A 23,019-nucleotide genomic window follows, 5' to 3' on the forward strand; every position below is an offset into this window, starting at 1 on the left:
GGAGGAGAAGGGGATGACAGAGGATGAGATGGTTGGATGGCATCACCAACTCAATGGACATGAGTTTGGGTAAACTCCGGGAGTTGGTGATGGACAGGGAGGCCTGGTGTGCTGCAGTCCGTGGGGTCGCAGAGAGTTGGACATGACTGAGCGACTGAACTGAACTGAAGGACCGTGCCCCAAGACTGCACTATTGTTCCTTGGCCGCTCCTCTCTTGTCTCTGTATCCCCTCCCTTCCCTGGTTAGCAATGGTTTGAATCTGCTCTTTGGAACTCAAGGAAGGTCTTGGAGGGTAAACAGAAAGGTTCCTGCACCCAGAAGCCCCACAGGGTCCTGCTTGTTTTCATAAGTGCACCACAGCCCAAGAGTGAAAAAAGTTAAATGATGTGAACATGTGCTTGCCTCTTAAAATGATGAAGTGCTATGAGAGTGTATGTGGTCTCATGCCAGCTCTCCTTTCCACTCTAAGAATAGCTGGACATAAACTCTATAGAAGTAAGTTCTGTAGCATATCTGTATCTAAAATGTGATGTCAGGAGCGTGTTAAAAAAAAGTTCCAGAGTCAGTCATTGTTTCCAAAAATAATGTTTTAAAAAAGCATACAACTCCACAGATGGCTGAGCCCTTCCAAGCATATTTTTGTCTCAACCCAACAGCATTTTTGTGGTATTAATGCCTACATTTACATAAGATGAAACTGAGGATGAGATATTAATATCACCCAGATCTCATTTTCACTCCAGCCCTCTTCTTACTTCATTGTACTGTGTCAAGCTTAATATAAAGGTTCTTTAAGAAGAAAATGAAGAATCTTTGAAAAGAGCCCAACAGGCTAGAAATGAAAGGATTTAAAGACATTTAAATGTTCAGTAAGGACTGGACAACGTGTGTGTGTGTGTGTGTGTGTGTGTGTGTGTGTGTGTGTGTGTGTGTGTGTGTGTGTGTGTGTGTGGCGGGGGTGGTGTTCTTTTAATTTTAAAGGAAAGTTTACTCCTTTCCACTCAGTCTAGCAGTCTTGGCTTCAGTTACTGTCAGCTTCTCAGAAAGCTCCTGAAGCCCCTACTCAGCTGGCCCTTGTTGACTGGAAAAAAAGCAAAACAAAACCTACAATATGAGAGTTGTGAATTAAGTTATATCTGGGGCAGAATAAGGACTGTAGTCCAGGAGATGGCACTTCAGATAACTCTGAGAAACTGCTCCAAAAAGGCGTGGGGTGGGGGAGGGGAGTCAGTCTATATGTGATTTTGGTAAAGAGGGAATATGTGCAATCAAACTCATCGTTTTTGCAGGTTTTAGCTAATCTCTAGGCACAAGGAACTGATATCACTGTGAAGGATTTGACGCCTTTCTAGATACAAGGAGATGCAAGAATTGGGCTCATAAAATCTTCTCCTAAAAATACCTATCTGAAGACCTGTCAGTTTTCCCAGAGCACAGAGTGCCTCCTTCCTGATCTCCACCCTGGACTCCTTTCAGGGATGTTGAAGGTCAGCAGCTGCAGTGAAGAAGTCGATGGCAAGTGCCAATTTGCAGGTGACACCTTCAACCTAAGAGATGCAGATGGTCTGAGAGCACAAAGGGGTTTGCCAGAGTTTATCTTAAAGTACTACTATCAAAGTTGACCATTAAAATGTTTTGTAGTGGCAAAGAAAAAAAAATGCTATTCAATTGTGGGATGAATTACCTATTAAAGAAAATCTATTTGTTCAAAAAAAAAAAACCAAAGAGTTGCTATTTTTTAAGGAGCCAAAACAAAAACAAACAACCCAACAAAAAGAAGGCAAATGACATGGGCAGATGATACACAAAAGATTATGTACAAAATGCAGTCCACAGAAAAAAGAAAGCAAATGCTAATGGTGATGAATTATATACAAATCTACCATTGTATTAGTAATAAAACACCTGTAAATCAAAAAAAAAAAAAAAGTACTAATCTACATTTTCTTCTGCAAATAAAACCCTGATTAGATAAATCCGTAAATACACTGCTGGCTGAAAAATAAAAGAAAGAAGGTGATCCTATTGAATTTTACCTGAGCCCTATGCTCCTGGAAACAGAAACCGTGAAGATAATCCACTCACCCTTTTGTGTTCTAGGAATGATTTACTACAAGGAACCATCCTTCTCCAGGTGACTTAGACAAGGCTCACAGCCCCACCCCCGCCTTATTTACCTGTAACAAGGCTGGTCATGACCCCTCCAGTTCCCATTCTTTGATTTATAAATGGTTTTAACTCCATCCCCACTGGCCCATCTGGTCAAAATACCTGCTCCCTTGACTTGATCAAACTTGAGTTGAGCTTTTCTCCATGGCTGGACCCTGAATTTTGATTTATCTCATACCAGCCAGCACACAGCCCCTCATCTTGAGGATAAACTGACCACAGGATAAACAAGGCTCTGATTTACTGCCCTGTCCACCTCCCCACACCCAGAGAACACCTTTCCAGTACTGATCATCCCTCTGAATGAAAGAAAAGCCCTTTTCTGCCTGGTCTTTGAACACTCAGAGATCTTACGATCAGAGAGATCTTCCAGTCCTCTCAAATAAACGCTGTCCTTGCCTAAATCCAGATTTGTTTTTCATTTGATAAAGACAATAGAGAATTCAACCCTGAAGTCCCTCTACGTGCTGTCCTATAGTTCTTACTTTCCAAGATCATTTTGGCAAAATGTACTTAGTGTCTACTCCCTCTTGTGCAACATACAATCTTTTGTATTGCTGAATAGCTTTCAGGAAAGCATTTGAATTCTTCCTCTAACCAACGCAGCATATAAACATTAAAGGAAATGAGAAGAAGCAGTTATTTTGCTTAGGCTAGTATTTCACATACACTTGAGACTAGATTGCTGTTCAAACACAAAGTGATTTCCTAACTTTATTATTATGGCTCCAAATCACAAATGCTAGAGATAACTACATTCAAATATAACTACAAAAGCACCTTCCACCCCTCAGTATTAAAGCATTTCTATTGTCTCTTGCTTTATATGGGGGCTTCCTTGGTGACTCAAATGGTAGAGAATCTGCCTACAATTTGGGAGACCCAGGTTTGATCCTTGGGCCAGGAAGATCCCCTGGAGAAGGGCATGGCTACCAACTCCAGTATTCTTGCCTGGAGAATCCCATGGACAGAGGATTCGCTTTATGTAAACTTCAGGATTGACTTTCCCAGCATTAACTAGAGACATTGAGAATTTGCTGTATGGTATCTCCTTCTCTTGCCTGGAAGATCCCATGGATGGAGGAGCCTGGTAGGCTGCAGTCCATGGGGTCGTGAAGAGTCGGACACGACTGAAGCGACTTAGCAGCAGCAGCAGCAGCAGCAGCATCTCCTCAGCTGTGTCCAGGTAGTCAATCACCTTGTTCTGTTACTATTTCAAAGGAATAAATACTCTACAAAAAATACAGGTTTTAAGGAATGCTATATCATTTTAAAGTAATGTATGGAAAGTCAGTTTTAATTCTATTAGGACATCTAGGCTATTGATTAACTCTATCAAATATGTGTTCTACTTTATGTACCAGTTAATTCAAGGGCCTTAATTTAGCCAGTTGTATGATGAGGTCTGCAGTAAGGAGGTGTACAATATTTTTTCAGCCCTAGATATTCTAGTATATAACTTAGAAATTATACACTAGGATTTACATAATATTAAAGAAGCTGTCACATAATTTTGTGCTTGTTTATTTTTTGGCTACACCACATGGCATGAAGGATCTTAGTTCCCTAACTGAGGATTAAACTCTAGCTCCCTGCAGTGGAAACCTGGAGTCTTAACCACTGGACTACCAGAGAAGTCCCATCCTATAGAATTTTATCTAAGATTCTTAATTTTCTCCTAGAGTGCTGGCTACAAGCTGTAAAGTCCTAAATTGTTTATCAGTAGAAGTGGCATTTTTTCTCTTATTTTTTTCTTGAGCTTGGTAGATACCAAAAACAGGACTTTTAAGCTGAAACATCTAAATGATCTTCCTTCACAGGGGAAGATATGAAACAGAAAAGCTACAAAGTAAAGACAGTCAACTTAAAACAGTTCCTGTTCATGAGGTCTTCACTTCTCTGATGGGGTAGAGAGCAGAGTCTCATTCTCCACGGAGCCCCAGTGTGTCTTTTTATTCATTTAATAAAGATTTTGGGACTCTACTGGGCACTTGTAATTTTACATTTCCAACAATTCTGGAAATATTCCCTCACTTCAAGCCTATATCATCTTTATTTTGCCTGCTCGTGTTAACCATCTAATGAATCTCCTTACAGCAATTCTTATGACCTTCAAATCCATCCACCCCACAGCACGTTGTTGTTCAGTCACTCAGTTGTGTCTGACTCTTTGTGACCCCACGAACTGCAGCTTGCCAGGCTTCCCTGTCCTTCTACACCTCCTAGAGCTTGCTGAAACTCATGTCCATCAAATTGGTGATGCCATCTAATCATCTTATCCTCTGTCATCCCCTTCTCCTCCTGTCTTCAATCTTTCCCAGCATCAGGGTCTTTTTCAATGAGTCAGTTCTTCACTTCAGGTGGGCAAAGTATTGGAGCTTTAGCATCAGTCCTTCCAATGAATATTCAGGATTGATTTCCTTTAGGACTGACTGGTTTGATGTCCAAGGGACTCTCAAGAGCCTTCTCCAACACCACAGTTCAAAAGCATCAATTCTTTGGCACTCAGCCTTTTTTATGGTCCAACTCTCACATCCATACATGACTACTGGCAAAACCATATCTTCGACTATATGGACCTTTGTCAGAAAAGTAACACCTGCTTTTTAACACACAGTCTAGGTTTGTCATTGCTTCTCTTCCAAGGAGCAAGCGTCTTTTAATTTCATGGCTGCAGTCCCTATCTGCAGTGAAGTCTGTTACTGTTTCTCTTTGTTTCCCCATCTAATTTGCATGAAGTGATGGGACCAAATGCTAGCATGTAGAATGACCTATCTCAGGAGCCCAGTGGTGTATCATTTAGCTCTCTGGTCTTATATAGAGTGACCTATCTCCGGTGCAAGTATGACCATGGTCCACTGTTTAGAACATATTAATGTCCAAGCACCTTAAAATAATTGGACTTCTGCCTAAATCTCTAGCTTTAACTCTCCCCGATCTGTTCTCTTCTCTGGAATCGCAGAACTATCTGCTGATGACCCCCATGTCCACCCCAGTTCCTGCCCTGCAGACACACCCACACTTGACTCTATCCCTCCTCCTACTGTTGCCCCTGCCACCAGCTTCAAGTCTCACCACACACATTGTCTCTAGAAAACCTTGAACCTGTATTGTCCACTTGCGTGCTCAGTTGTGTCTGATCCTGCGACCCCATGGACTAGCCCGCCAGACTCCTCTGTCCTTGGGATTCTCCAGGCAAGGATACTTCAGTGGGTTGCCATTTCCTCCTCCAGGGAATCTTCTCTACTGAGGGATCGAACCTGCGTCTCCTGCATTAGCAGGCGGATTCTTTGCCACTGCGTCATTCTCTGCTAGATGGTTCTTTATTATTCCTTGAACTTGGCATGTAGTAGCAGCTCAATACATAATTATTGAATAAAATAAGTAAAGATTCATAATTCTATGATGAGGATTTCATAGCTGTCCCCCTTGAGGGGACAGATGTAAAGAAGTAATTACAGTTCAGGCTACTAAGGATACATTAGAAAAATCTATAGCGTGCTAAGGGAGCATCCTAGAGATGTTTTTAAAATGAAATTGTTGGACTTCCCTGGTGGTAATCCACCTGCCAATGCATGGGACATGGGTTCGATCCCTGGTCTGGGAAGATCCCGTATGTTTCGAGGCAACTAAGGTTGTGTGCCACAACTACTAAGCCCTTGCTTTAGAGCCCGTGCTCTGCAACAAGCGAAGCTACCACAGTGGGTGATCCGTGATCACTGCAACTAGAGGAAGCCTGTGCACAGCAATGAAGACCCAGCACAGCCAAAAATAGAAACAAAATTAATTTTTAAAAAGTAGTTGTTCCCCATCCTGAGTCATTCTGCAGGGCCCTGATGGACAATCAGGACCCAAATTTAGTCAAGATAATCAAGGCCTTTTCTATATGCAAGTAGTAATTCTATGTTTTATGTTTCTCAAATGCGAAGGGGTCTTTGAATCAGAAGCCAGATTTTATTTGCCTTTTTAAAAGAGCCTCAGATTTCTTTCTCACCTTGTGATTGATGAGCAACAACTTTTAAATTTATTTAGTTGTTCATTTATTCACTTGAAAAACATCCAGCAAGATCGATTATAAAATACTCTGCTAAGTCCTAAGGATTAAGCAGTGAACAAGACAAACTCCATCCTACTCTCCTGGAGTTTACTTGTAGGCAAAACAGAATAATAAGTCAAAATAGAAATTAAAGGTTGTACAATTATTGTTTACAGCATGATGAGGGTGAGAACAGAGACCTACTTTAGAAATGCTGTTCAAGAAGAAGCATTTGGTGGTAGTTTCACTTAAGTCTTAAAGTATGAGAAAGAGCCAGCCAGGTGAGGGCCCAGGGGAGAGAGCTCCAGGCTGGGATAGGTGGAGAGGGCAAAGATCCAAAACTGAGTCAGAACCAGGCACTGTCCCAGACTCTGGGCCAAGCATCCCCTTGGGGGTGGGGATGGAGCTGATAAATCAAAATGTATAATCTAAGTGCAGGTAGAGTAGAGTTTTGTGAAGAAAAATAAAAGCAGGGTATGCAGACTGGTGTCAGGCAGCTGTCTTAGCTCAAGTGGTCAGGAAAAACCTTCCCACGGAGGTGGCTTCTGGACACAGGGCTGATTTTACTTACAATTTACTCACATTGAATAGTTAATGGCAAATCTAGAATGTTCAAAATATATCAACAGTCTTTGTAACTAATTTCTGTATTCATTTGGAAACCAATATTCCCAACAAGTCTAAATGGTAAACAAGCCTTCTAAAAAGACAGCTGGATTTTAAGTGGAAAGACACCTTTGATGTGGTCTTTTCTAACTTTAAAACCAAACTTTTCCTGTGATTCAAATCCTGTTCTTCAGTCCCTAAGTTGCTTCCTACTCTTTGTGACCTCATGAACTGCAGCATGCCAGGCTTCCCTGTCTTTCAGTATATCCCAGAGTTTGCTCACACTCATGTCCATTGAGTCAATGATGATATCTAACCATCTCATCCTCTGCCGCCCCCTTCTCTTGCCCTCAATCTTTCCCAGTATCAGAGTCTTTTCCAGTGAGTCAGCTCTTTGCATCAGGTGGCCAAAGTATTAGAACTTCAGCTTTACATCCGTCTTTCCAATGAATATTCAGGGTTGATTTCCTTTAGGATTGACTAATTTGATCTCCTTGCTTCCAAGGGACTCTCAAGAGTATTCTCCAGCACCCCAGTTTGAAAGCATCAATTCTTCAGTGCTCAGCCTTCTTTATGGTCCAACTGTCACATCCATACATGACTACTGGAAAAACCATAGCTTTGACTCTACAGATCTGTCAGCAAAGTGATATCTCTGCTTTTTAATACTCTATCCAGGTTTGTTATAGCTTTTCTTCCAAGGCGCAAGTGCCTTTAAATGTCATGGCTGCAGTCACTGTCCGCAGTGATTTTGGAGCTCAAGAAAATAAAATCTGTCACTGTTTCCACTTTCTCCCCATCTGTTTGACATGAAGTGATGGGACTGGATGCCGTGATCTCTGTTTTTTGAGTGTTGAGTTTTAAGCTTGCTTTTCACTTTCTTCTTTCACTCTCATTAAGAGGCTCTTTAGATTCTCTTCACTCTCTACCATTAGAGTGGTATCATCTGAATATCTGAGGTTGTTTATTTCTCCCATCAATCTTGATTCCAGCTTGAGCTTCATCCAGCCCAGGATTTCACATGATATACTCTGCCTATAAGTTAAAAAATCAGGGTGACAATGTACAGCCTTGACATACTCCTTTCCCAATTTTGAACTAGTCTGTTGTTCCATGTTCAGTTCTGTTCCTTCTTGACCTGCATACAGGTTTCTCAGGAGACAGGTAAAGTGGTCTGGTATTGTCATTTCTTTAAGAATTTCCCACAGTTTGTTGTGATCCACACAATGAAAGGCTTTGGTATAGTCAGTGAAGCAGAAGTAGATTTTTTTTTTCTTTTGGAATTCCCTTGCTTTCTCTATGATCCCACAAATTTTGGCAACTTGATCTCTGGTTCCTCTTCATTTTTAAAATTCAGCATGTATATCTGGAAATTCTTTGTTCATGTACTATTGAACTATCCTAGCTTGAAGGATTTTTGAGTATTACCTTGCTAACATGTGAAATGACCGCGATTGTACGGTAGTTTGAATATTCTTTGGCATTGTCTTTCTTTGGGATTGGAATGAAAATTGACCATTGACACCTCATCAAAGAGTTCTGTAAAAATTCTGGCATCATCCTAAGGACCCCAGCCTGACGGTGGAATGTAGAAATTGCAGAGGAAGGGACTCCGAGGGGAGAGCATGGATGTGCCTGTCAGCCTGGAGGGCTGAGGCTGGCCTTCTCAAGTCGAGCTTCTCTCATTACAAAGGGTCATAGGGAGGTTATAGCCCCAGTTACAGTCCTGTTGGGGAGGTACTGACTGTGTGATCAACAGCCCCTTTTACTAGCTAGAGTTAATCACTCACTGACCGGCTGGTAAATCAATGGTGCCCTGCTCTCTCCCCCTCCGCCTCTCCTGTGTCCATCCAGCCTCCTTCCTTCGCTCCCTGCAGTGAACAGGCGTCAGGAAGGGAGTTCTCTGGGATGCTTGTCTAGTCCTGCTCAAAGACTGGCTCTACAGGAGGACAGTCATCTAACTCCAGGGGTGGAGAACCCATTCTTCTCTGCCTGGGAGAAACCTTGTAATGAAGGCATCCTGCCAAGGATGAAGAGGAAGCAGCAAAAGGAGGGGGAGGCGTTGGGGGGATGGGAGAATGGAGGATGGATGGGGTGTGTTTAAAGAGACAGGGGAGGGGAAGACAGTCTTTTGGAGGAAAGACATCATTGGAGCCAAATGAAAAACTTGATTTTTGCAGATGATGGGCTAGAAAATGTCTACATGTCAAAGGCACTGTAATCTTAGTTCTTAGACAATTTTCATTTCAGGAGGTGGTGAGTTACATTTTTGAGTTCTACAAGTTAATGTCAGTAAGTTTATTCCAAGCAGGCCCTGTCGTAGGACTTACTAGACCAGCGGCCTCTTGGCAGAGAGGCCGAGCAACCAGGCTGCTGGTGACCTGGACCAGAGCTGAGCGTGGTAACCTTGGGCCTGACTAGGTGCACGTCCGAACCTTGCTTGTCGGAAAGGTGTGACCAGCTAGTGGAATTAAATCTCAAGGTCAAGAGAACTGTTCATTCAGGCACTCTGACTGAGCAGTTTCAGCTGTGAGATGTGACAGCCTTCACCTGAACTTTAGGGCCATAAAAAGACTATTCACAGGGTTTGTACATTTCCCAGGAGGAAGGTTAAATCTCAGACCAGGGCCTGTTAGCTTCCCCAGTGAGACGTGAAGCCGGGGCTTCTGATGGCGGTGATGGGTGTGGAGGGGAGCAGTGCTGCCGTCGCGGCGTGGATCCCTACCTTTACCAGAATGTCCCTGATTTCCATTTGGATGGAAGCGAAGTGATAACCAGGAGAAGCTGGGGGCAGTTCGATGAGGAATGTCAGGGACACTGATGAACATCTAGTGGATTGAGAGTGTTGTAGAGAAAGTATATTCAGGTCTCTACACTCTATTATTTTTAATTTGTGTATTTATTATTATTTTTTTGACTGCACTGGGTCTTCGTTGCTATGCTCGGGTTTTCTCTAGTTTCAGCAAGGAGGGGCTGCTCTCTACTTGTGGTGCATGGGCTTCTCATTGCGGTGGCTTCTCTTGTGGTGCACAGGCCTAGGGCACACCAGCTTCAGTAGCTGCGGCGCACAGGCTCAGTTGCTTTGTGGCGTGTGGGATCTTCCCAGACCAGGGGTTGAACCTTTGTCCCCTGCATTGCAAGGCAGATTCTTAACCACTGGACCACCAGGGAAGCCCAACACTTCATTTTTTTTTTTAATGAATTCTGTTTAAAAATATTCATTTACATGCACCTAGGTCTTCTAGCTGCACGATGCAAACTCTTAGTTGCGGCATATGGGATGTAGTTCTTTGACCAGGGATCAAACCCAGGACCTCTGCATTGGGTAGTCACTGGACCACCAGGGTAGTCCCAGGTCTCTTGACTTTGGCTCAGCTGACTTTGGCACACAGAGTTGATAGCCACTCCCTCTTCACAGTCATCATGTTGACAGTCATTCAAAATAGTAGGAAATTGGCTTTGCCCAGTGTTGATAGCCCAGCTTGTGACGTCAGCCTGAGAATGGAAATAGGTGTTGTGTAAAGAAATATGAGAGTCTGCTTGGCTGTTCCCCTGGTGGGTTGAGTAGATGCATATCCAGGGCGCCTTCACCGAAAGCGGACATCATCTGCGTGGTCATAAGTGAATTTTCTTTCCTACATCCTGTGATTATGGCTCCCGTAATTTTGTTAGCCTGCATATTGAGTTTTTATTCTTATGCGTTTCCTTAGCTCTCCATTTCCTCCCCAGCCTCTTAACTGGTAATTTCGTTTGCTCATGGACTGCTGTATGACAGAGCATCTCATCATGAAATGGTGCTTCTCCTCGCCCCAACATGTGTGCAGATGTTTCTAGCACAAGGAAATGCAGCCAGCAATACCAGCCTTTAGAGACAAAGAACAGCTAGACTGGAGAATTTGGGGTGTGAAGGGGACCAAATCCAGGCAAACAGTAGGTCTGACATTGCTTTCACAATGAAAAATGGTTTTACTTCCTTAGGGCTACAGCAAGCGTTGTGTATCAGCACCACAAATTCAGATTCCTTTCTGTGCAGTGCAGCTGACTGGTCACAAAGAAGGCAGGCTGCAGAGATGTGGTTGATGGTCATTCAGAACTTGAGTGGATACAGTTGTGACTTGACTCTGTGGAGTCTTTAAATCCCTTCAGATATAAATCTTTTAAATTTCTTCTGAGTGACCCCACCCAATCTTTCCTAAATTCTACAAGATTGTAAACTGGAGACAAAGGTGAAGTGAACTCTGACAGAACATGTAAGGAAAGCCTGTGATAGCCCAAAAAACTAGGTGTGGAATGTCAATGTTGTCCTCGTTTAGTTGCTAAGTTGTGTCTGACTCTTTTGAGATACCATGGACTGTAGCCAGCCAGGCCCCTCTGTCCATGGGATTTCCCAGGCAGGAATATTGGAATGGGTTGTCATTTCCATTTCCTGGGGATCTTCCCAACCCAGGAATTAAACCCATGTCTCCTACATTGGCAAGCGGGTTCTTTATCGCTGAACCACCAGGGAAATCCAGAACGTCAGTGGCCATTAGCCTAATGTTGGGTTCATGGTTCATCAGGTCATCATGATGGGTGCTCCAACCTCACACCAGGTCCAGAGACTCTTATACACAGATGCTTCCATAGAAAGACAAGCAAGTGCAGCGCGGTCACATTTTCTGTTGTCTCAGGGTAATTCAAGCCTAGACATTCTCTAGGGCAAGATGTGTTTCAGGGTATAATAAGCTAGAATCTCATTTTAATGTTACCTATGCTGGGGAAGATTGAAGGCAAATGAAGAAGGGGCCAGCAGAGTATGAGATGGTTAGGTAGCATCACTGGGAGATAGTAAAGGGCAGGGGAGCCCGGCATACTGCAGTCCATGGGATCGTAAAGAGTCGGACACAACTTTATGACTGAACGACGACATGCTTTTTCCAACAGAATATTTTTTTTCCAGAAAATTATGAGACACATTACAAAAACCCAGATAGTATAGTCTTCAGAGCTATTTTTATTTTGTCATGGGTTTAGGTTTTTAATGATGGTGGAGGTGGAAAGGGCAGGTTTAGAAAAAATGTTTTGTTTTTATGACCAGCATTTTTAAGACAAATGCTGTCTCAGTCTTTATGGGGAAACACAAATTTACTTGGGTAACATTAGAATGACCCAAGCTTTAGAAAAGGTCTGGGCAGCTGTTCTTTATGCCACACTCATAATTTCCCTTTGGTGAGGCACAAATAGGTTCATTCACAGAACATGGGTGATAAAATGGGGGCACATTTGTAAAATATGGATGAAACAGGGTTATTGGTCTAGAATTGCTCGATTAGGTTTTTGTTTTGTTTTGTTTTTTGTAAATCACCAGGAATCAGGATATGCACATGAAAATGTCTTGGAAAAATTTTCAGGTTATAAATTTAATTCCAAGGTTATAAATTTATTATTTAAATTTCACCTACCAGTTCAGTTCAGTTCAGTTCAGTCGCTCAGTCGTGTCCGACTCTTTGTGACCCCATGAATCGCAGCACGCCAGGCCTCCTGTCCATCACCAACTCCCGGAGTTTACTCAGACTCATGTCCATCAAGTCAGTGATGCCATCCAGCCATCTCATCCTCTGTAGTCCCCTTCTCCTCCTGCCCCCAATCCCTCCCAGCATCAGAGTCTTTTCCAATGAGTCAACTCTTTGCATGAGGTGGCCAAAGTACTGGAGTTTCAGCTTTAGCACCATTCCTTCCAAAGAAATCCCAGGGCTGATCTCCTTCAGAATGGACTGGTTGGATCTCCTTGCAGTCCAAGGGACTCTCAAGAGTCTTTTCCAACACCACAGTTCAAAAGCATCAATTCTTCGGCGCTCAGCCTTCTTCACAGTCCAAGTCTCACTTCCATACGTGACCACAGGAAAAACCATAGCCTTGACTAGACGAACCTTTGTTGGCAAAGTAATGTCTCTGCTTTTGAATATGCTATCTAGGTTGGTCATAACTTTCCTTCCAAGGAGTAAGCGTCTTTTAATTTCATGGCTGCAGTCACCATCTGCAGTGATTTTGGAGCCCAAAAAACATAAAGTCTGACTCTGTTTCCACTGTTTCCCCATCTATTTCCCATGAAGTGGTGGGACCGGATGCCATGATCTTCGTTTTCTGAATGTTGAGCTTTAAGCCAACTTTTCATCATCTTTTACATCTATGCAGAAAAATAAGAGAGCGACTTCCCAGGAAGGGTCCTTTGAAGGTGGAGAATAGTACTTTCCTGAATTACTGCCAAAGCATAGCTCATATTTGCTTTACAACATGCATCATACATAGGCTGCTGTTAGCAATATTGGTTTTTAACATCTAAATGGGTCCCAAGCTGATGTATGTATAAGCAAGCGAGGATTTAAAGGGACCAGCAGCTCATTATTAATGCATATGTGGAAAAGCTCTAGCTTGCTGTTGTTAAAGATGGGAGTGCTGGGGAGAATGATAGCTCATTATGGAAGCTAATATTAGAAATGGTTAGTGTTAAAAATGGTACCACTACTGACAAAGGATTTACTCTGTGTAAGTTCTGTCTTTTGAGACGTCTTCGATTACAGAGTTGAGTTGCCTGTACAAACATGGATAGAAGGGAGTAAAGAGTTGAAGTGCCCTGTCTTATTTTGAAGCTTGATATGAAATTATATATAACTGACTTATTTCTAGTTGAAGAAAATATGCCCATTCAAGGGATAGCACTCATGGCATCCTTTTGCCCTAATCACCTGCTCTGGGACATTCTGCCTTGGGGAGACCTATGGAAATTTTGAAATTTTACGACTCTGGTAAAAAGATATCTGTTCAGACTACATATCCCATTTAAAAAAAAATTGAAAAAATAGACAAGAGAAAGGATGAGAATCAAGAGCATAGTTGATTCATGAGGGACGGTCAGTAGGTCCTTCTATTATAGCAAAAGCTATGTAGTAAAATGATACTGAATCATACATTTTATTAAATATATATGAAATATTTCAAATGTACTATAAGCATACTGAAATAATATAAATAATAGGACTGAAATGATATAAACAGGAGAAGGCTGGTTATGAATTGTTGTTTCATTGTAAGTGTTAGGCGTGCAGATTTATATTGGTTCACTTGCCTTCAATACTCAAGTATGTCCACCTTCAAGAGAGATGTGAGGCCAGCTTTTGAGGCGCTTTTCTTCTGGAAGATGGCAGAGGGCTTACTCCCTAGCTGTTGCAAATCTGTGTGTAAATTACAGACCACCAATGTTTTTTCTTGTTTAATTTTGGGGGGATTTTGGTGACTATATTGTCTTATAATGTCAGTGATTATGATGTCCATTTTATGTCCCCATGGGTTTTATGTCCTCATCTGTGCCCCAGCTGTGCACAGTGTAGATTTTATTGTTGGTACCCATGATGTACAACAAAGGAAGACTCTTAAGTCCCCTACTTTTCACCAGTCCTGGATGATACCTGTATAGAAAGGATGGAAGATTCTCAGGATATTGGGGTTAGAATTGGGGCAAGGATTCTGCAGTGACTGAGAGGCTCTCTCTGTCTCATGTCTTTGCCAGGGAGAATAGACCAGGATTCAGATTCCTTCGAGTCCACATGAACCATAAAACCCCACACACAGTTGCTTTGGTCTGATTCATGGTCATAACAAAAAATGCTTGATGATGTGGTTGTTGAGGACGATACCCACCCCAAGCATCCAAAGTGCGATAGTAGTTGTCCCCGAGGCAACCAGTTGACCCTGCATGTGGCCCAGGATGCTTTTCTGGGGCCCTGGACTCTTGCTTCATTGACTTCCCTTCTTTGTTGTTTTTTAATTTATTATTTATTTATTTGGGTGTATTGGGTCTTTGTTGCTGTGAGTGGCTTCTCTAGTTTCAGCATGTGGACTTCTCACTGCAGTGGCTTCTCTCGTTGGGGACCACGGGCTCTAGGGTGCTCGGACTGCAGCAGTTGCAGCATGCAGGCTCAGTAGTAGAGCATGGGCTTAGTCGCATGTGGGATCTTTCTGGACCAGGGAAGAAACCTGTGTCTCCTGCATGGGCAGAAGAATTCTTAGCCACTGGACCGCAAGGAAGTCCTTCACTGACTTCTTGATGTTATTGTACTTGGCAACACATCTCCAGTGAAAAAGTGAAAGTGTCAGTCACTTGTGTCTGACTCTTTACAACCCCTACAACCCCATGGGTTGTAGCCAACCAGGCTCCTCTGTCCATGGAATTCTCCAGGCAAGAATATGGGATTGGGTTGCCATTTTCTACTCCAGGGGATCTTCCCAACCCAGGGATCAAACCCAGGTCTCCCGCATTGCAGGCAGATTCTTTACCTACTGAGCCACCAGGGAAGCTCACACATCTCCAGACAGCAAGTCAAATCCAGAACAAATCGAATCTTCCAGATCCAGAACAAATCAAATCTTCCAGAAGCCTGTCACCTCAAGAGCCTAGTTCATGAAATGAGGTTTTTTTTTTCATTTTTCCTTTAAATTTATACATCTTGGTTTTAGTGTGTATCTGTAAAATATAACAATCAGATCATGTTTTCTTGAGTGTTTCACTGAAAAGGAGTGAGCCAGTTTGAAGACCAACATTAAAGTGATAATAAAATTAGTGGTCCCTGGATATAGCAGAATCTAGAAAATGGTTTATGAGTGACTGTCATTTAAAAAACCCTCATAGAGCCAGGCAGAGTGAATGGGAGCATGGAGGAGACCTCCAAACCCAGCTTGGTAGGAGGGACAGAAAAAGTGTTCCATTGGCAGTCGAGGTATGTTCCAGTTAATACCGTGCTGACTTGGGGACTTCCCTAGCAGTCCAGTGGGTAAGACTCTGCACTTCCTGTGCAGCAGCCCCAGTTACACCCTTGGCTGGGGAACTAAGATCCCACATGCCTGGTGCAGTGTAGGCCCCACCACCCAAAAAACAACCCCAAAAAACTATGTTGACTTGATCTTGAAAGTATTACAAAGCTGGTATTTTAGGCTGTTCTTACTTCATAAAGACCAAGGATGATGCTAGTTGGTGGAGTAGATTGGCAGAGGGTTTAGATGTAGGGCTATTGGCTCAAATTGCTTGGGGGAATTTCTTTGGGGCAATTTTCCTGAATTTGGGGGAGGGGTTCTAATTTGTGAAGAAATCCTATTAGCAGGTTTTACTGTTTTTGATGCAGGTAAGAGCAGTATTCTTGGGCTTGCCTTGTGGCTTAGCTGGTAAAGAATCTGCCTGCAATGCGGGAGACCTGGGTTTGATCCCTGGGTTGGGAAGATCCCCTGGAGAAGGAAAAGTCTACCCACTCCAGTTTTCTGGCCCAGAGAATTCCATGGACTCTATACTCCATGGGGTCGCAAAGAGTTGGACACGACTGAGTGACTTTGACTCACTCACTCAAGAGCAGAAAGAGTCTCAGATGAGTAGTCATCAGTCAAGGCTGAAGACAGACTTCTCTTCAGCTTGAAAAATCTGAGACTATGTTTAATTGAAATTTGTACTTAAATGCCTTTTTTCTGTATGTATGTGGCTGTTGCCTAGACTGGTTGGCTGGGTTACCCACAGAGATGTGTGGCAGCGTGCTTGGAGATGAGAATAGTTTGTGGGGTTTTTTCCTTTCTTTTTTTTTTAGTTTGTGGTTTTAATCAGATGAGAAAGTTGAGCATGGCAGGCAGCTAACGTCTGTTGCATTTTTGCTTTCAGTGGTCTATAAAGTAAAGGTTTTGATCTTTTTGTATTATTTTGCAGTTTGCTTTTTTTCCCCTCTGGTCAGCAGGACTGACAATTGATATACTTAGAAATGTGAAGGAAGAGTCTAATAATGAGGAGTTTTCTCTGCAGCATGTACATTTTTATTGGAAGCAAGCCTTATTGGTTTTTGCATGAAAACTCAAATGACACACAAGGCACCGACTGCAATTCTAACCCCCAGTGGATCCACCATCCACAGTTTGCCCTGTAAGCTACATGCATTTGCTTATAAATACATGTTTTAAATTATAAATAGGATCAAAATATACTCTTGCTGCCTTTCACTGTTTTCATTTAACAGTATATCTCACAATGCTTTTTTAATGTTTACGTAATTTAACCAGTGTCCTGTCATGAACATTGAATTGTTTCCAGGTTTTGTGGTTAGTTGGCTCTCTGAAGGAAGATGGGCTTATGCGTGTTTTAGCTTTTGTGCACTCCACATTTCCTAAGACTGAAGACACCCATTCCCTCAATGGGCGCCATTTGGGATGTGACACCTGTCCAGTGGTGAGTATCGGACACTGGTCCCAGACTTCTGCTGGTCATTGTTGGAGTGCTGTGGATAAGTGTTTGGCAACTGTCTCATCAGATGTGATGTCTAAGACTCTTAGCCCCCAGGGCAGTCAGGCAGCCTCTACTGAGTGTTCCATGGATCTAATGGGTTAGGATCATAGAATTTGGGTTCTTTAAAAAAAATAGGTATCTGGTTTCAGTAATAACTGTCATGCCAGATTTAAGAGGGTGGGATGAAAAGACCTTAGGATTTTGAATCAGCAAAATTCAAACTCAGCTTCTCTACTCATTGTATCATCTTTAGGGGGTCAGTCATCTTCTTTAAGCATTTCCTGTTTTACAATTTTCTCATCTGTAAAATAGGAATGATATGAATATTAAAACAAATTATGTCAGTGAAAATACACTTTAAAATCACTGTACTAATCTATTTCTGCTTTATTGACTATGCCAAAGCCTTTGACTGTGTGGATCACAATAAACTGTGGAAAATTTTTGAAGAGATGCGAATACCAGACAACCTGACCTGCCTCTTGAGAAACCTATATGCAGATCAGGAAGCAACAGTTAGAACTGGACATGGAACAACAGACTGGTTCCAAATAGGAAAAGGAGTACGTCAAGGCTGTATATTGTCACCCTGCTTATTTAACTTCTATGCAGAATACATCATGAGAAACGCAGGGCTGGAAGAAGCACAAGCTGGAATCAAGATTGCCAGGAGAAATATGAATAACCTCAGATATGCAGATGCTGCTGCTGCTGTTAAGTCGCTTCAGTCGTGTCCGACTCTGTGCGACCTCAAAGACGGCAGCCCACCAGGCTCCCCCGTCCCTGGGATTCTCCAGGCAAGAACATTGGAGTGGGTTGCCATTTCCTTCTCCAATGCATGAAAGTGAAAAGTCAAAGTGAAGTCACTCAGTCGTGTCCGACTCTTAGCAACCCCATGGACTGCAGCCCACCAGGCTCCTCCGTCCATGGGATTTTCCAGGCAAGAGTCCTGGAGTGGGGTGCCATTGCCTTCTCCGAGATATGCAGAAGATACCACCCTTATGGTAGAAAGTGAAGAGGAACTCAAAAGCCTCTTGATGAAAGTGAAAGTGGAGAGTGAAAAAGTTGGCTTAAAGCTCAACATTCAGAAAACGAAGATCATGGCATCCAGTCCCATCACTTCATGGCAAATAGATGGGGAAACACTGGAAACATTGTCAGACTTTATTTTTTTGGCCTCCAAAATCACTGCAGATGGTGACTGCAGCCATGAAATCAAAAGACGCTTACTCCTTGGAAGGAAAGCTATGACCAACCTAGACAGCATATTCAAAAACAGAGACATTACTTTTCCAACAAAAGTCCATCTAGTCAAGGCTATGGTTTTTCCTGTGGTCATGTATGGAAGTGAGACTTGGACTGTGAAGAAGGCTGAGCACCCAAGAATTGATGTTTTTGAACTGTGGTGTTGGAGAAGACTCTTGAGAGTCCCTTGGACTGCAAGGAGATTCAACCGGTCCATTCTGAAGGAGATCAGCCCTGGGATTTCTTTGGAAGGAATGATGCTAAAGCTGAAACTTCAGTACTTTGGCCACCTCATGCGAAGAGTTGACTCATTGGAAAAGACTCTGATGCTGGGAGGGATTGGGGGCAGGAGGAGAAGGGGACTACAGAGGATGAGATGGCTGGATGGCATCACCGACTCAATGGATGTGAGTCTGAGTGAACTCCAGGAGTTGGTGATGGACAGGGAGGCCTGGAGTGCTGCAATTCATGGGGTTGCAAAGAGTCGGACATGACTGAGCGACTGAATTGAACTGAACTGAATACTAATTATTATTTAACCCAAGTCATCCTTAATAAGGAAAAGAAGCCTCAATTGTTTTAAAGTAACTTACTTAAAGACATGCATACATACATGACTTATTTACTTATCTTTGTACCTTTAGTGTTTGTCTTCACAAATTTCAGAAGCAGATCTGAGCTTGAAAAATTGGAGTGTCAGAAAAAAAACAGGAAACTGTTGTCACTTAATTGTTTTATTTTTCTTACCTGCCATTTGTGCTTTCTTTATTATATCTTAATTTTTATAGGACGTGGACTATGTCAAGACCAGTTTGCTGATAGCCTTCTGTGATTTATGGTGTTTGCTCTGTAATTTCTTTGTTTCGGTGCTTCAGGCATGGAACGAAATTTTATTAGTTTGAAGTTGTAATTGCGTGTCCCAGTGATTCCCCATCACCCCATCCACCCCACCCAACCCCCCACGGACACAGAAACCCACGTGACACACACTATAGAAGGGCTTTGAATTTTAAAAAGTAAATAAAAATAAGGCCACAAGCATGAAAGGATATTCACCAGTGGAAAACAACTTTTTACACTGAATGGTAAGCAGTAGTCTCTCAAATGTTCCTCCATCACCATAACAAAGAACTGCTTTTAATCCACTCCCTGAAGCCAAATAGAAGACCACAGAGCAATGTGTATTCCTGGGGGAAAAAGAACACTGAGTAAAGAAAAGCTGCACAGGCTACTGCAGTCACTCTCTCTCGCTCTCTCTCTCTCTTTTTTTTTTTTTTTTTTTGGAAAAACTATTGATCTAAAAAGGCTCCAGAGCTTAAAATTGCTCTTAAAATGAATCCCATCCTCATGGTTTGAGTAGGGAGGACTTTCAGCTTCCTGTGTCATGGGCGGTCACGGCCTCAGTGCCCCGTAGAACTGGGGTTTAGGGGCAGAGCTGGGCAGGACTTTTGAAGAAAATAGCAGTAGCAGCCGTAGCTGCTTCCATTGAATCAGTATTTGACGGCATTGTCAATAACATTTTGAAACAAAAGTCTTCAGGGCCACATAGGAGAGGTATTTCAGAATCCGTCTTGATATCTAGTTTCTCTTTTTTCCATTGTGATACAGTTCACATACCATAATATTAACCTTTCTGAAGGAAATAATTCGATGGCTTTATTATATTCACAGAGTTGTGCAACCATCCCCACCGTCAACCTCCATGATATTTTCATCTCCTTAAAAACAAGCCCCATATATTCACTAGCACTCACTCCCCTTTCCACCCGCCAAATAGCCCCTACCCCCCAGATAACCACTAATCAGATAACCACTAATCTCTATGGATTTGCCTATTCTGAACATTTCATGTAAATAGAATCATACCATATTTGTCATTTTCATCTGACTTCTTTCATTTAGCACACGGTTTTCAAAGGTCATCCTTGCTGTAGTATGTATTAGTACCTCTTTGTTTTTCAAGGTCAAATAATACTTCATTGTACAGATGTACCCTGTTTTTTTAATCCATTCATCAGCTGATGGACATTCGGTTTAAACTTTTAATTTTGGGGCTATTGTGAAGGATAATGCTAAGAATGCTGCTGCTGCTAAGTCTCTTCAGTCGTGTCCGACTCTGCAACCCCATAGATAGCAGCCCACCAGGCTCCCCCGTCCCTGGGATTCTCCAGGCAAGAACACTGGAGTGGGTTGCCATCTCCTTCTCCAATGCATGAAAGTGAAAAGTGAAAGCGAAGTCGCTCAGTTGTGTCCAACTCTTAGCGACCCCATGGACTGCAGCCTACCAGGCTCCTCCGTCCATGGGATTTTCCAGGCAAGAGTACTGGACTGGGGTGCCATTGCCTTCTAATATTCATGTACAAATTTCGGTGAGGACACGCATTTTCAGGGTTCTTGAATATGTACCTGTTGCAGAAACCAGTACTCAAGCACCACACTCGGAGAGCTGGAGAACTCAGGCTTATTACGCCGGCAGGCCCAGAGGAGTTAATACTCCAAGCACTGAACCCCGAACAAAGGGATTACAGAATTTTTATAGACAGACTGTAGTGGGCAACACTAGCTGTTAACAGGCTGGTTTAAACTAAGGAGTTTCGTGTCAGCGGGAACAGCAGTCAAGATGGGGAGGGGATGCCTGACCTGGACCCGCATGATTAAGCAGGTTTGCAGGGGCTGGGCAATTGCAAAGAGCAGGACGAGGATGAGTGAGATAAACTCCAGTTCCTAGTAGTGCAAGTCCCCACTTTCTGAGACTACATGACCTGGGTGATCTAGACTTTGCAAGGGGCAGGCTGAGTTACAGAGGCAGAAGGAGAAGGAGGTTGATGTAAAATTTTAACTTTTCCTCTTCATACCTAGGAGTGGGATGGTTGGGTGTCTCGTCTTTCTTTATCCAAATTATCGTGTTAGTAACCTGAGGAGACGGAGAAGGCAATGGCACCCGACTCCAGTACTCTTGCCTGGAAAATCCCATGGACGGAGGAGCCTGTAGGCTGCAGTCCATGGGGTCACTAAGGGTCGGACACGACTGAGCGTCTTCACTTTCACTTTTCACTTTCATGCATTGGAGAAGGAGATGGCAACCCACTCCAGTGTTCTTGCCTGGAGAATCCCAGGGACGGGGAGCCTGGTGGGCTGCCGTCTCTGGGGTCGCACAGAGTCGGACACGACTGAAGCAATTTAGCAGCAGCAGCAGCAGCAACCTGAGGAGAAGAGGACTGAGCTTAATTTGGACAGATTAAGAAATGGGATGAATAGAGGTCTTTGGGCTACATCTCATTGTTCTCTAGAATGAGGAAATGAATTCCTGACTTTTTAAAAATAAATCTATGGGTGGACCATAAACTCTAGTGACTCACAGTGTTTCTGCCCCGTGAGACCTGAGTAGCATCTTAGGTGTGTGTGTGTATGTGTGCGCTCAGTGATGTCCGACTCTTTCAGACCCTATGCACTGTAGCCCACCAGGCTCCTCTGTCCATGATATTCTCCAGGTAAGAATACTGGAGTGGGTTGCCATGCCCTCCTCCAGGGGATCTTCCCAACCCAGAGATCAAAAACCCGCGACTCTTGCATCTCTGCTTTGGTAGGCAAATTTTTTTTTTTTTTTTTTTTAACCACTGCACCACCTGGAACAGCTTACATGCCTCGTAGCTAATTGCTTGCACTATGATTCCCCGTAGTGATGTGGACTATGGGTGAAGCCAGAGGGAAGAGAGATGTTAGAGTTTAAAAAATGTGTGGTTTTGAGGGGCGTTGGAGGTATAATTTGAAAAGAGCTTCTCTGTGTTCCTTCCACCCTGCAGAGGAATCAGCTGTATTATAACAGTGAAGCCCTCACACCACAGGGAGTGGGAGATGGATTCTTGGGGAGGGAGATTCTTTGGGAGGAGGAAGACATAGAGGGGTGGGCAGCGAGCAATCCCAGAGCATAAAAAAATCAATGTGTGGCTGTTCTTTAAAATCCTGTGGGGCTTTACTGGTCTTGTTATTTAGAGACTCTTCTGTTTCCTAAACTATCTAGGTTTTTATTTATCCTGGCTTGAAGACCAAAGTTCTGTTCATCAGAGCTGTGTTAGACACGGAAATATTGTCATTTTGGATTGTATTGGCTTGGCCAAAAATTTGTTCGGGTTTTCTATTACATCTTGTGAAAAAACCCAAACAAACTTACTGGCCAACCCAGTAATAAGCAGGAAGGGCCACCACACTAAGAGAAAAAGCTGTTTTATTCCGCTCGCCCCAAAGAGCCCCAGACGTCAATGATGATCCTAGGTTGGAAGTTCTTCCACCTTCTGAAGATACACTGCATTTGGGCAGAATTCGTGCCTTCTGTTTGCTTGGGGACAGCAGTAGGTGATCAAGAGAAATGGATTTTCTTTCCATAGTCTACAGTAATTAGGGGAGAAATAAGCAAGTAGGCATCATGAAACACCACGGGGCCCTAGACCCGTCAACGCCAGGCAGGGGACCAGCCAGGTGGCAGAGGCTAACAAGCTGTAATTGCTTCCTGTCTCGCCTCCCCATGGATTTTTGCTTTTACACTTAGGCCTTGGAGGCCTCAGCCCAAAGGAGCGTGATGGATGACGGAACTTAATTTAGTTCCTTTAGGTAGAAGGGCCTTTCAACAATGCAGAGCAAAGTCCTTCACAGAAGGCACGCCATAATGAGTTA

The 23,019-nt window shown here is 43.1% G+C and overlaps 1 protein-coding gene and 1 long non-coding RNA gene across 6 annotated transcripts in view; both read left to right on the plus strand.

Annotated features, from left to right (window-relative positions):
• Nucleotides 1–23,019, plus strand: part of SGPP2 (sphingosine-1-phosphate phosphatase 2) — a 144,308-nt gene that overhangs the window by 74,523 nt on the left and 46,766 nt on the right. For 4 of the 5 annotated variants that reach the window (XM_025278342.3, XM_044937884.2, XM_044937883.2 and 1 more), the window contains exon 3: nucleotides 16,912–17,046. The exons of the other annotated variant lie outside the window; for it this stretch is intronic. In XM_025278342.3, the coding sequence (XP_025134127.2) occupies nucleotides 16,912–17,046 (135 nt within the window). The remainder of the gene's footprint in view (nucleotides 1–16,911; nucleotides 17,047–23,019) is intronic. 5 annotated transcript variants of the gene reach the window in all.
• LOC123332193 lies at nucleotides 3,307–4,146 on the plus strand. The gene is made up of 2 exons (XR_006548968.1): nucleotides 3,307–3,356; nucleotides 3,991–4,146. It is a non-coding gene; the product is annotated as an uncharacterized LOC123332193 (long non-coding RNA).

Source organism: Bubalus bubalis, chromosome 2 (assembly GCF_019923935.1).
Source record: "Bubalus bubalis isolate 160015118507 breed Murrah chromosome 2, NDDB_SH_1, whole genome shotgun sequence".
Classification (NCBI taxonomy): Eukaryota; Metazoa; Chordata; class Mammalia; order Artiodactyla; family Bovidae; genus Bubalus; species Bubalus bubalis.